The sequence below is a fragment of the Paramisgurnus dabryanus genome, chromosome 24, assembly GCF_030506205.2.
Source record: "Paramisgurnus dabryanus chromosome 24, PD_genome_1.1, whole genome shotgun sequence".
Taxonomy (NCBI): domain Eukaryota; kingdom Metazoa; phylum Chordata; class Actinopteri; order Cypriniformes; family Cobitidae; genus Paramisgurnus; species Paramisgurnus dabryanus.
Genome location: NC_133360.1, coordinates 19,357,042 through 19,371,045, shown reverse-complemented (window position 1 = coordinate 19,371,045; position 14,004 = coordinate 19,357,042). Strand labels below are relative to the sequence as shown.

The window sequence follows — 14,004 nt, the reverse complement described above, 5'->3', positions numbered from 1 at the left end:
ATGGTCTCTTCTGAGGATCCAAAGGGCTCTGTGATGTCACATTTTGTGTCTTCACCAGGATGAGAGAGGTTGCAAGTTGTGCCAGAAACTGTCTCCTGTTCAGTATCTCTTTCTTAGTCATCTTCAGAGCTTTACAGTCCCACTTGTAGAGGAGCCAGGCATTAATCACAACAAGGATGACGGTCTGCCAGAAGATGTAAACATACCAGCGGTGGGATTTCATGGGGAACTTGTACTTGGCAGCAAATGAGTCCCACAAATCCACACCTCCCATGTGTTTGTTGTAGGTACCAACAATGTAAGGCATCTCAACATCAATGATGGTTTTGGTGGCTTTGTCCCAGTGCTGAATCTTCTGCACAAGTTCTGGTCCAACAAAAGATGACACAAGTGTGACCGCTCTGTTGTCATACCATTTGCAGTGCAGATGTTGTTGTTCCCCTCCACTTGGACATCAAAGCTTTCTCTCCCCCTTGTCTTCAAGATCTTCTCATCTTCAAGGTTGCAGTTGAGTAGGTGCACCTGCCTCGCTGTTCCCACATAATGGATTCCATGCTCAAGAAGCTTAACTACCATTGGGACACTGATGAAATCGTTGTCAGTGTAGATCTTGTAGTTTTTACCCTCTGGAAGTGTGGGGGTGAGCTTCATCACAACATCACCTGACAGTCCAAGTTCAGACGCATTTGGTTGTTGGTACACATCAAAGTCACACAGCATGCCAGAGATACCAGTTCTTGCCCAGAGTTTGGGTGTGGCCTACCACGCATATACTGCTTGATGTTACTGAATTTCCCCTTAAAAGGGATCATCATTTCATCCACAGAGTTGTGTTCTTAAGGTGAAGTCAACAGAGTTTGGAATCTGTTGAGGGACATCACATCAGCAACAGGGGTTGTCAACTTTTAGGTTTTGCTTCAGAAACTGCATTTTTTTATGTCACCCCACAATATTTCAATGGGGTTGAGGTCAGGGGATTGAGCTGGCAACTCCATAACCTCAAACCTTTCTGTCTGGAACCAAAATTTTGCTTGGGTGTTTGGGGTTGTTGTCTTGTTGCAACACACATTACAGGGCCATTTCCTCTTTTGCAAAAGGGCAGCATAATATCTTCAAGAATTCTGATATATTTAAACTGATCCATGTTCCCTTGTATACGATAAATATGCCCAATCGGGGAGTATGAAAAACATCCCCATCCCATGATTTATGCACCACCATGCTTAAACAGTGTTTGCAGTGTAATGTGGCTTGAATTCAGTACCCAGGGGTCACCTGACGTTCCGTAGATAACGACTTGACCCCAAAAGAACAATTTTACTCTTATCAAGCCACACAATGTTATGCCATATTTTTTGAGCAAGTTGATGATTCTGGACATGCCTTTTTTTCAACAATACTGCTTTAGCTGACGCTTTTATCCAAAGCGACTTACAGTTGCTATATATGTCAAGGTTGCACGCCTCTGGAGCAACTAGGGTTTAAGTGTCTTGCTCAGGGACACAATGGTGTGTCACAGTGGATTCGAACCTGGGTCTCTCACGTCAAAGGCATGTTGCTTATCCGCTTGGTATGCTAGTGCTTTTTGTCCCTCCTTGGACTTACCTGTTCAATGTAAGTAAAAAGAAGAAATTCTAAGCTTACAAAGAAAAGTCAGATCATTGGCAGAGGTCATTTGACACCAATGAGGACATATTTATGAAAATACATTGATTTTGATTAATAAAACACTTTAAATCCTACTTACAGTCCCTTTAAGCATTCAGGACGGTACACCTCTCAGAAAACGTACAAATAAAGATCATTTTAAATCTTTAATGACTATTTAGAGCATAGATGAGAGCTTAATGTACTTATTTTTATGAAACCTCAATTTCGACCAAAACTGATATTTATACTTTCTTTTGGCTGTTGGTCAAAATTACACCGTGTGCATTCCGACTCATTTTGCCAGCACGGGTCACATATCAAAGATTTTAAGGATTTGCAGGATAATATTATGTAGAAAAAGTAAATCACAAAAATGGCTTTTCACAGACTGTCACAAATAACCATTACCATAAAATATTAAAATAAGCACCCAATCTCATGTGTTGAACGTGTATATTTTATTGTAATAACTGAGATTCATGTAAAACATTCCCCAGTTGGCCATGACAGACCAGGTGGAAGAAATAACGTATAAAAGGACACGAGGGTGAAGGAGTGGACATGAAGCACTGCATGCTGGAAACTCAATTTTGAACTCCACCTGCAAGAGAAAGAAAGTAGTGATTTGATGATAAACATGTCAGAGTGAAGTGTTTCACACATACAGTTTATGAGTATCACCTCTTTAGTCTCTGTAAAACAAATTATCAAATTTATTCAGTCCAAAGGCAAATATTACAGCTAACAATCAATGTACAGGAGTTTAACCCCTAAGAATTCCTAAAAAAGGCTAAAAAACCCTAAAATGGCTAACTGCTGTGTTGATTGTATCTTAAAACTATTGACAAGAGAGGCTGGTGCAGAAATGTACCTGTTGGGTTACTCATCTATGTACTCGAATGGCTCTGGGGCTTCAGGCTCCTGCTCTTCCTCTTCAATCTTGGGCCCATGGGCAGACACAGGCTCCACAAGGTCCTCCTCTTCCTCACTGGTGTCCCTCATGATTATAATGCCACCGGTGTGTAACTGTGGATCACAATGTGCAAGAGTGTGTCACATTGTACGTTCACTGTAAGCCAGTTTGTATAGCAATTCAACATAAGAATCATGTTTAGCATGGGTTGGTTTCCTAAATGTAATCCTTCAAATATTATTACAGGATCTGTACTGTAAAGAGTAAGTGTGCACTGTGGTAAAAGATGCCACAGTGAAAACATACAGAATTTCTTTGTCACTTCAAACCTGAAAATGTAAAAAGACTTAAGGAGTTTGCATACCAGGCGTGTTTAGGACAAGTCTTAAATTTGGATATTATTCCATATTATTATGGACTGATCGCATGCTTTTTGATAATGTAATGAAATAATGAAAAGGAAATTTGATAACCTACAGTATGAATCCTGGTTCTGTTGTTGATCTATTGCTGTTGTTTGTACATTTAAATTAAATAAAAATGTTTGTATTTGTTTTACTGGGTCACAGACAACCGTCAACTCTATTTTTACTCAATGACAATTTAATATTAAAATCGTGTCAGTTAGTAGTTAATGTTCGGTTAACAAGCAGTGGTTGTCGGCCGAGAAAATTAACTGAAATAACCTACGTAGTCCTAATACGGTTTACTTGTAGAATTAGCACAGTTACATTGGTTGTGTGAGTGAAAGTTATTTACATGAACTTAACCTTTAACTAGAGTTTACCTGGTAACACCTCTACAGTTTGTGCTGTGTAATGTATAATACTTACTGGTTTGAATGGCTGGTATCTGCAGGTCTCTGGCATAGTCAAAACCTTGAGCTGAGCAGACATAACACGCGCCGGGTTCTCCAACATCTGAAAATTGGGCTCTGGTTCCTTTTTCTTTTCCTTTTCCTTCTCTTTCTCCTTCTCCTCCTCTTTCTTCTCCTTCTCAGCCTCGGCTTGAGTTTCCTGCATTAGAGAATGAATGACTTAACACTCCCCACACATATATGGCTAAAATAAAGAGGATTTACCAGGCATGCACTAATTTAGCGCTTAAATACAACATTTAAATTGTTTATTCTGTTTTGTATATTCAGTTTAGGGGAGAGCGATAAACCGGTCGAAATTTGTCAACCAGTAGAGATTTTGGACTATTGTCTGTATCAAGGTTACACGCTCATGTCACGTTGGTCTGCGCATGGTTATGAAAAATTTACGTTTGTACACGTATTTAAGCACTGCGGTTCAAAAACAAGTGATTTTAAGCCATTGAAACAAACAAAATGCTAAATGTTTCTTCATGAGAAGAGCACAGAAAGTCTTTGCAAGTATCCTCATAAGCACGGCAATTTAGGTCTTAAGAGAAAGAAATCAACTAAAAAAGAAAACGCATGGCTAACTAATGGACTAAAAGTCCTAATTATCTTGACTTGACTAAATAATTGTACCAAAGTTCAGATGACAATAAAGACAAAAAGCCTGTTAAACAAGTACGTTTATATTTTCTGAAGTGATCTGGTGTCCTGTGCTGGATCGCAAGTTTTTTATTTTGTCTGGTGTGGAAACCTGATCTAACACAGTCCTCAATTCTGAGAAACATTCTCTTGGTCAGGGACTTTTTTATAGCGGAAGGAAGGCTTTTAGTGATTTTACTTCATAAAAGTTGTGTTGATGTGTATATTTTTTTGCTTTAATATTTGTATTGTGTTATAATACAAGGAACAAGAGGATACTGCTAAATGGTGAATAAGTAACGGTTGAAGGGGTTGCTCTGCTTCACGCCGTGCCTTACAAAACCCTTCAGTCTCTCAGTTTGGTCATGATTCAATAACCATGAAAACCAAAAAGAACATGAAGTTTATTGTGGTTGCTTCAACGAAACTTTTTAGTTCAACAAAAAAATAGTGACGACTGATAGAGAGTCTTAACCAGTGGCTGGTAAAACAGAAAGGCTTTCAAATGCATGCAGGAACAAATGCTGGGTTTTTTCCTGTTAAAGAAGATGTTGAAGTGCTTTGCACAGTGTGAATAAAGTTATGCTTATAGCCATACATACCACCTCCATCTTTTCTTCTTCTTTTTCTTTCTTTTCCTTCTCCTTCTTCTTGGCTTTAGCTGTGATGGACAGAACTGCAGTGGAAACCTGACATAAGAACAGTAAGACAAAACAAACCATGAAATCGGAGACTACATTGTGAGCTCAACGTGTGAGTCTCAGGTCAAGACTTGACTAGATAGAAGTAAACAATACAGACCTTCTCCTTTTCTTTCTCCTTTGGTACTTCCAAGGGTGGAGGGTAGGCAAAGGTAGACGGCTTGCAGTTGGATCGATACTGCACTTTGGGCATCTGTTTAAGTCATAGAAACACAAATAAAAGCTTATGAGTTCTGATGTAGATGCTGATTTGGGCTTAGATTCGGCATACCAGAGATAAAAACACCTGATCATAAATTTGATAAAGTGTGTGGGGGGAAGCCACTTGACTTCAAGCATTTTAAAGCAAAACTATGAAATGAAATCGGTTTCAAAACATGGCTAACAACATTATGATGCATTTACATTCTCTACATTCTGCTCCGCTCCAGGGTTGTCTGAGATATGGCTTTAAAAACATAGCTGTAGTTACCAACACTGGAATAAAATTTCTCTTAATATTCAGATATAAAAATACAGTAAACGAATGTTATTGATATATATATATATATATATATATATGAAGAGTTTGGTTCCAAAACGCAATAAACGCCATTTTTGAAAAAAATGAGTTACTGCCAAAATCAGTATTATATCAGGTCAGTAGTTAAAAGTAAATAATTAATTTTACGCAAAATCCAATACCCGCCGTGATATTCTGTCATCTTTTCTCCCTTTGTTCCCAAAATGCGACAAACGCCACTCCTCCTTTTTTACCGAACGCAATAAATCCATTCCTGACCTTACAGCGGACCATTCACGCAATGTAAACAAACATACATGGCGGCGCGCTGAGTACACGGAATCCTAATTTTCCTCATCTACTTTGTACTTCGTGATCAACAAACAAAACAAAATAATACTTTAATAGCATTGCTAAACCTGTGATGGTTTTCTGTGACGGGAAAGAAACGTAAGCCATCAACATCTAATAATTTCCGCGAGAGGCACTCGGCTGCTTGTTCTCCAGACAGCATCAAGCTTCTCATGCTAAAACATTGACCCCAGAGGATCTTATGAAAACTTTACATTATTTTACTCAAAGTCAACGAAAATCGAGCGGGACCAAAACATTTTACAGCTGATCGCTGTGAAAATGTAAAGAGACGACGTCAAATATAACCGCAGCAATGTGTTCTTATAACAAAGTAAGTGTTTTGGTTAATGCCATTAATGTTTATTTTTTAATCATTGTATACCACTAGTCAACTAAATAAATATAAAATGGTAAAGATGAATGCACATTTATACATTGATTTAATAGATTTATAGCATTTTGAAATAAAAAACTGTCATGGATTTATTGCATTTTAAGAAAAAATAATTAGTTTTTATAATAAATCTTTGAAAATCAAGTTATGGATTTGAATTTCTTATGTTTTTATAACCTAAAGATGCTATGTGAAAGTTTGTAACAGAAAATAGTGGTTTTCATCTTGTCACTTTCTTGGTATAGAAAACACGTTTTTACCGAAATTTGTCAAAATGGATTTGTCAAAATGGATTTATTGCGTTTTGGAACCAAACTCTTCATATATATATGTATATATGTTATTATTGGTATATACCATCTTTACCATAGTGAGGTCAAACTGCAAGAATGCTTGTATCTTAGTACAGTGTGCAAACGTACAAATATTGGGTAAGGTTAGAAGATACAGCATTTGAATATACCTTGAGGTCTTTGTTGAGTCCAATGATGGCTGTTGGTGTGAAGGCTAAAGACAAGAAATGAGAGAGAGGGAACCAGAACCAGAACTGTGTGAAGACCAGCAGACCCACCACAGACGGCATGTGGGTGTGGCCTGTACGTGACTGCAGTGAGATCGACACATTACGACCACCTGAAAATCAGCAGAAAGTTAAACAGTTTAGATGCTTATCAGCAGGACCACCCAAATGTTTTTTACAGATCATCTGATGCTTACTGCAGACAAACTGTTCGGTTTGAGATTAAATTCGGTTCCTTTTAGGTCAGTTTAGGTTTCTTTTAGGTCAATTTAAAATATATAATTAATCAGCTATATCAGACTTAATATTGCCACAGTCAAGCACTTATATAACACTAATATTTTGGTAACTGGACTATTATGGATTTGTGAACACCAAAAGCAAATATTCCCATTGTCCTGCTCGCTCTAGATTACTTGCAGGACAACTTCAAGTTTTTAACTCTATTTATCACTTTTTTCCTTTAATGTACATACAAATCGCATGTGTCAAACCGAAAATGCCAATAAGGTCTTCGCTAATTGGCTTGCATGATATTGCGTCAAGCATAATTCAAGTTGACTTTGTATGTAATCTAAAATGTATTCGCTTTTACACCATTGGTCTTGATTTTATACTTGTGTTTGTACTATGTATAACTAATATTTCTGGAAACGGCACCATAAATTGTTTTTATTGAAGATTTTTTTTCTAATTTGTAAGACGTCAAATAATTTAATGTCAATGCTATTACACTGTTTATTTTAAATGTTGCACAAAACACTTATTTGTGATGTAACTAAATAAAGACAAAGTTAGTTTAACAACTGCAGCTTTACAGTCCCGCTAATATTTAACAAGGCTGTTAATTTGGAATGACATGAAGGTCATCACCAAAAACAAAGGATTATTCGTCCACCCATTAATTCCCCGAGAAGACAATAGCAGGAGTGAAGGATAAGTGCCAGAACGGAAAAAGGTGTGGATGTGTCCAGTACAATGATTTTGATAAGGAAAGTAATAGTATCATCAGTTTAGTGGACTAATTTGGCTTCAATTTTAATCTGGCATGGACAATAGCATTTCTTAGACGATGCAAAATTCAAAATATGTTACTAGGGCAGAACCGTTTAAAAAGGTTTGAGGTACTAATAGGAACTCCTTAAGGCTGATTTATACTGCCATGTCAGACCTATGCTGTCGCCTCTCGATTGATGTGAACAAACAGATCAGAGGGATAAATTCGTTTGATTGTTGATTGTTTTGTCATAAGACTTACACAAATAACTGAAATCGCCAATTATTTGTCCCAATTTCACAATAAACTAATCGTCTGAAATAAATGCAAACTCTCAAATCCGCCTCGCGCCGTTTTCAGGAGGAATTGACAGATTATTTAGGATTGGGTCAGGGGCTTTCAAAAAAATTATTCTCAAACTATTATTTCAAACTAACTTAAGGGGTAAGAAATAGTTTGGATTTGAGTTAAGGGTAATTTAAGGTTTCTTTGATTAAAACATTGATTCAGGACCAACAAATAAATCCAGGAACACATCATACTTTGTGACATCATGGCGACCCTATAATGACCCTAAGCCGGTGCTTGGCTTAACTGGGAGATCCCCATAATCTTTGACAATTCAAAACACTGGTCAAGCCCACACCACAATTATAACAATGCAGAGAAATTTATTATACTATTGTTCTCAGTGTGAACAGGCCTTTATGATATTTTAGTAGAGATAAAAGACTTAAAGCAGATGATAATGAGTTGAGGAATAAGGAAAGTTCAATGAGCTTGTGGTTGTATGGCATGTACATAAATCAGGAGTCTGTGATCAAAGTCCTAAAGTCGCACATAATGAGAGCAGCGACCCTGACCAGAATTTAGATCACTAGACAAGGTTAACACATCATCCCAGTGCGTCATTTAAAACAATTACTGTACTTTCCATGCTCCATTTTTAATATGGCTTACGACCTGCAGTGTGTAGGTTTATGGTCTGATGTTAGGAAAGCAGTGGCAAAAGCAGATAGAAGGTCAATGCAATTTTTAAATATGAATAGGCAAGCATCCAGGAGACTGAGGAACGATATTTGCTTGCGTTGGCACAAAGCCCAAGCAGTGCTATCTGGTTTCCAATCCTGCATTCCTGTCACAATCATATCATCATCATTTTATCACACAACTTTAAATGAACTTCCCTGTCTTGGCATGCATACAAAGTATGCTTGTTTTCTTAGCTCCACGTTTGCCTCCCATTTTTGAGTCAGAAAATTTGTACGTTTTTTAAAAGTATTCTCTAATTTAACAAATAATGGGATATACCACAACAACACTAGCACTGTTTACAAGCAGGCAATATCATTTTGCCGATAAAGGTCTGTATTTTATACTAGTTTTAGCAGCTGACATAAAAAGCAAGCATCTGAGTTCATCTTTTAAAACCTGGACACCAAACATTTTAAAGTAAACTCACTGGTCAACCAAGTTGCTGGATGACATATAAACTAACTCAACTCATCCCTGGTACTCACCTGCATCTAGGATGCCCTGAGCCAGGATAGCCCCAAATTTGGCCATCACATCATCATGTTTGTCATTGATAACCTTTGAGTAGAGTTGCCTGAACTGGTTCACCTGTAGAGAGAAGCCATGCACAGATTATTAATTAATAAATTACTGGAGACAGACAAGTAATTTTAATTTAAAAGATTGAATAGAAAACATTTTACAAGCAAACATTGAAGACGTGAATTCAAAACTGTCCGAGCATCTTTATACTTCTGTCCTTTCATATAGTATTGAGGTAGGTATGCTCCTTTAAATAAATAAATCAGGTATGTATGACGAATTGTGCTTGTTGTACTATTAACATTATAAGACAAAACTCGACGCATTGGGGTACGTGTCGGTTTTCATATATACTTCTGCGTTATCGTCTGCTAGGCCTGTCAGGATAGCTACTTTCATAAGTCTGTAAATTGCCTAGAAATACTGCTGATAGTCCATAGTATTGTCTTTTAAGACCATTTTTTGTCACTGATTATATATGACAATAAAATACCTGTAGCACAATAATGCAAGTGCATCCTATCTAAGAGAACACAACTTACATTTTTAAGAATATTGAGATGAAACTATGAAATATTAATATGGGATTGGAGTGTAAGAAAATATCTAAATATTTAAAACATAAAGAATAATTATAAAATATGCACTTCAATTTTAAACAGCTAATAGTCATTGTTCAGTGTAAATTCCGGCTTCACAGGGTTTATTGCTTTAGACAAGTGTTACACTGATCGCAACTGTGAGTATGTGCCATTATGCGCAGTCAGGTTTATAAAAGCTACACCCCACATCTAAACACTAGATGCTATGTTTCAGATAACTTTATTTGTATAGCTCTCTTCATTGCCTCTGTTTTTAAACAGAGTAGACATGCTGGCTCGATATATTTGTGATTGTTTTATGACAACCGTGATAGCCCTAGTTACAACCTCTTTTCAATACTTTTCATGTGTTACAAATCCCAAAGGCAAATGTAAAGGGGGGTTACTGAGATACAGCAACATTGTTTTCTTTGTAAATCATTAAAAAAAATTAAGTTAAACAACTAAGAGCAATTGAATCTTCATATGGTATATGGTAGTTTTGTCAGAATCTGAATGGATCAGGTTTCCAAATGTAAATGTGTTCCAGATTGTAGTGTTTTCTTGACGAGAAGTCTTGACACTGAAACAAATCACGTTGTGTCAGATACAGGAAATGTTTAGTTAAAGAGCCAACAACAATTTAAAACACACCTGAAGAGAATGTTTAACAAATGTATTTGATTATTACCGTTTCACTGCTTCATTACATTTACATAAGAGTGTGTTTAAAATCAATTTATTGCAGACAGAAAATTTGCAGCTCAGTAATAATCGTGGAGTAAAATTGCCCCGGGATATGCAGGCAAGTTTATGTGTCGTGACTACAAGACCACAAAGTAGAAATGATTGGACAAAATCGTACATGGCAAAAGGTGAATAATTAGGTTCACACTAAAATCTACAATAAATATGAGAATTAGTAGAAAATGGTTCATAACAGTTTGTATAGTCTCTGAATCCCACATAATATCTTTAACTTCCTCTAGCAATTATATATTAATTTAAACAGTCCAGAAAACATCCAGCTAACACTGAGCTCTTATTGTACATTGAATATTATGACAAGATTGTGGGTGGACAGAGGAAAAGTCAAATTAGTTGTTCAACAACAGAGAAAGCAATTTAGTCCAAAATACACTCAGCATCTATTTCTTTATGCAAACATGAGGGTAAGATAAACCCTACATTTTTACCTTTGGGCAGGTGACCTCAGTCTGTTGGATCATTATCAGTGCAGAGGAGATCAGTGCACCCTGTCTTACATAATTCACTGGGTCATTGGTCATGGGTTCAAGGAGATTTATTGCTTCCTGTTGAAGGAAAATAACACACGTCAATGGAAACACAAAGCATGATTAGAAATCAGCAGCATGTTAAAGCATCTTATTATCTAATTAAAATGTATTAACGCCAAGGTATGCCACACAAGTATCTAACAATTATTAAGACACCACAAAAGGCATAATTATATCACACACACATCTACGGTTCTTTACCTTTCAATGGGAAAACAAAGGAAAAATTACAATGCCACTTATAAACCGGTACCTATAAACTGATTGTATTTCGGATTAGAATACAAGTTATTGTCATGCAGCCAAGAACAACTTACTTATTGCATTCCCATTAATGGCCTGTTAACTCACATGCACAATAAAGAAAAGGGCCGTTCACATTATAATGATAACTATAAAAATATAATTTTTTTAAATCGTTTTATATTAAATATCAGTTTCCAAACAACTATAGTGAACAATATCATTGGGATCACTTTCTGGACGATATTTTCACACCTGATGAACGATAAACCATTGACAGCCAATCAAACTCATTGCTGAGGTCTATAACAAAATTTCTTTAGGTATCCAGTGCTGATGCAGTTGCTGTGAAATTCAGTACGTAATACCTTGTCCTACCACATTGACTACACCGAAAGGTTAGATATTAGATTACCCAAACTACTATGTTCACTGTTTAGAGTTTAGTGAAACGCAATGTGTTAAGGACATCTGCTTGTTACCGCTGTGTAAAAATGCAACAAGAACAGCATATTTACATATTCAATAGCATGTAAACAATTGCAAAAGTTTTTTATTACAAGAAATATGCAATATTAGTGAATGCCATTAAAAGCAAGTGATTTGCGCAAGAGCCACGTACAAAGTTATCGTCTGGTGGTGTGGAGGTTAATATAGTCATCGTTATCTTTATAATGTGAACGGCCAAATAATTATTGTCAAAATAATCGGTTTAAATCCTATCATAACACATTTACAGAAATAAGTAACACAATTATTCACTAAAACGGTCATTGTTGTCTGATTATTATTTTTTTTTTCTATTTCAAAAACCTTTAACAAAGAGGCACTTATCTCAAAAATAATACAGAAATAACAATACTATATACAGACTATTAGTGTATACACGGAAAATGCACCCGGATTTGGCAGTGATCGATATTTGGTTAATTCACACTGCCAATAATTTTCCTTAATCTGTACGTGCGTTCACACATATCGTAAAGATTCTGTAAAGACACGTGACGTGTTTAAAGTCTTGCACTTGGTAGTTTTTTTCTCCACAGCATCTAAAGTTAGCTTTTTATCCATTATTTCTCTCCCCAGAAATCACTTGCATGCGTGTTTGTTTATGATAAGATTATAAAGGAGCGCATGACACGCTATTCTAGTATGCTGGTGAATGATCTCAGCTTGGATATTTGATGAGCTCCCTATCTCTGCTTCAGTCTAGTTTGTAGACATTTCTCATTGTGAATTTTAATGTGCATTTAAAACCCCCATTTTAAAGAGCTGAACGATATATTGTTGCGATGACGCATTTTTGCTTATTATAAGCTCATATGAGCATGTGACGCACTATTCTTTGATGTTGCTGAATGATCTCTGCTTTAGTACGGATAGTGACAAGCTCCCCGATTCATGCTTCAGTCCAGTTTGCTGACATTTCTCGTCGTAAATGTTTAAGTGCATGTAAATCCCTCATTTTAAAGAGCTGAATCATAACTTCATTGTTGCAATGACCTCACTACAGCACGCCCATTACGGCATGGTTTCAGCTTCTTGTTCACACAGACGGTTTTCCAGGAATGTTATGGGAATCTTACTAGGTCCTTTTGCTGGGAGCGACATGATTGCGTTCACAAAGAAGTCTGTCTGGCAATTTTACAGGTATTTTCTAGGACAAAAGTGCTGTGTGAATAAGGTTTATCATTACTTGTGACAAAGTGATAAAGGATTATGATGAGATACTCTCATTTATAACTAAATTTAAATGAAACTAAAGGTTGACAATAACAGGCATATTATTATCAACTAAAACAATTAAAAACATGCCTTATGAAATTAAATTAATTTTTTTGTTAAAAAACTAATGAAAAGTAGAAATGTTTCCTTAGCAATAAACTAAAATAGGTTTAAGTTGATGCACTAAATTAATAACCTTAAACTAAACTGAAATAAAATAACTTAATATAATATTAATAACAAATGTACATAGCATAATTACTAAAAACAATCTAAATGTATTAATATAATGCTTTTTGCAATGTTACATAGTTTTAAAGCAGCTTTACACAAAATTAAAGAAAAAGCAGAACTGTGGAAATTAATTATTGAATTTTAAACATGATATAAAATTGATTATATTGTAAACCAAGATGGCAACAAAGGTGTAAATAACTGTGGACAGTATGTACTGTATGAGTCTTGTACAATTCTCACCTTGTTACCGGTTCCAGCGCAGCAGATTCCCAGAGCCATAGCAGCACCGCAGCGGACATGGGGATTGTAGCTCTCAGACAGCAGAGAAACCACACTGGGACATTGTTCTGGAGTCCTGCAGACACAAATACAACATACTTGAAGGAAAGGCAGACAATATTTCAAAAATGGTTTATTTTCACTAAAAAGTAATACTTTGGATCAGGTGCTGGAATGTGAATGTTAAGTATCTTGTTCAAAGTTTATGCAAAATAACTACTACATCCAACTAGACATCCCAAGATCAAAGTCAAATTGTTGGCAGTAACAATGCTAAATAAGTTCTAACACAAAAAACAGGGCAGGTATTTTAGTAATAAACCTGATCATGAAATGTTGGTAATTTGAAAACTATTACAAACCCAAAACTACACTGAAAATTAAGTTTCATTGCTTTGCAGCTATTGGAGTCAGTGTTCACAGGATTTTATCAATTCATCAGACAAAAACCTTTACAAGAAATGTCAACTTTTGTCAAGACTGTCAAGACTTTTGTTTAAGGCAGTAAACAAGTGAACAACATAACCAGATGAAAATGTCATATTACAC

At 36.1% G+C, this 14,004-nt stretch overlaps 1 protein-coding gene across 1 annotated transcript in view; it reads right to left on the bottom strand.

Annotated features, from left to right (window-relative positions):
* Positions 1-2,089: 2,089 nt before the first annotated feature.
* psmd1 (proteasome 26S subunit, non-ATPase 1) overlaps positions 2,090-14,004 on the bottom strand; it is a 38,702-nt gene continuing 26,787 nt past the window's right edge. The window contains exons 17-25 of the mRNA XM_065259381.1: positions 13,417-13,531; positions 10,870-10,986; positions 9,056-9,158; positions 6,482-6,651; positions 4,869-4,961; positions 4,670-4,756; positions 3,397-3,579; positions 2,522-2,676; positions 2,090-2,251 (exon numbers count right to left, since the gene is read on the bottom strand). Of these exons, the coding sequence (XP_065115453.1) occupies positions 2,530-2,676; positions 3,397-3,579; positions 4,670-4,756; positions 4,869-4,961; positions 6,482-6,651; positions 9,056-9,158; positions 10,870-10,986; positions 13,417-13,531 (1,015 nt within the window). The 3' untranslated portion in view covers positions 2,090-2,251; positions 2,522-2,529. The remainder of the gene's footprint in view (positions 2,252-2,521; positions 2,677-3,396; positions 3,580-4,669; positions 4,757-4,868; positions 4,962-6,481; positions 6,652-9,055; positions 9,159-10,869; positions 10,987-13,416; positions 13,532-14,004) is intronic.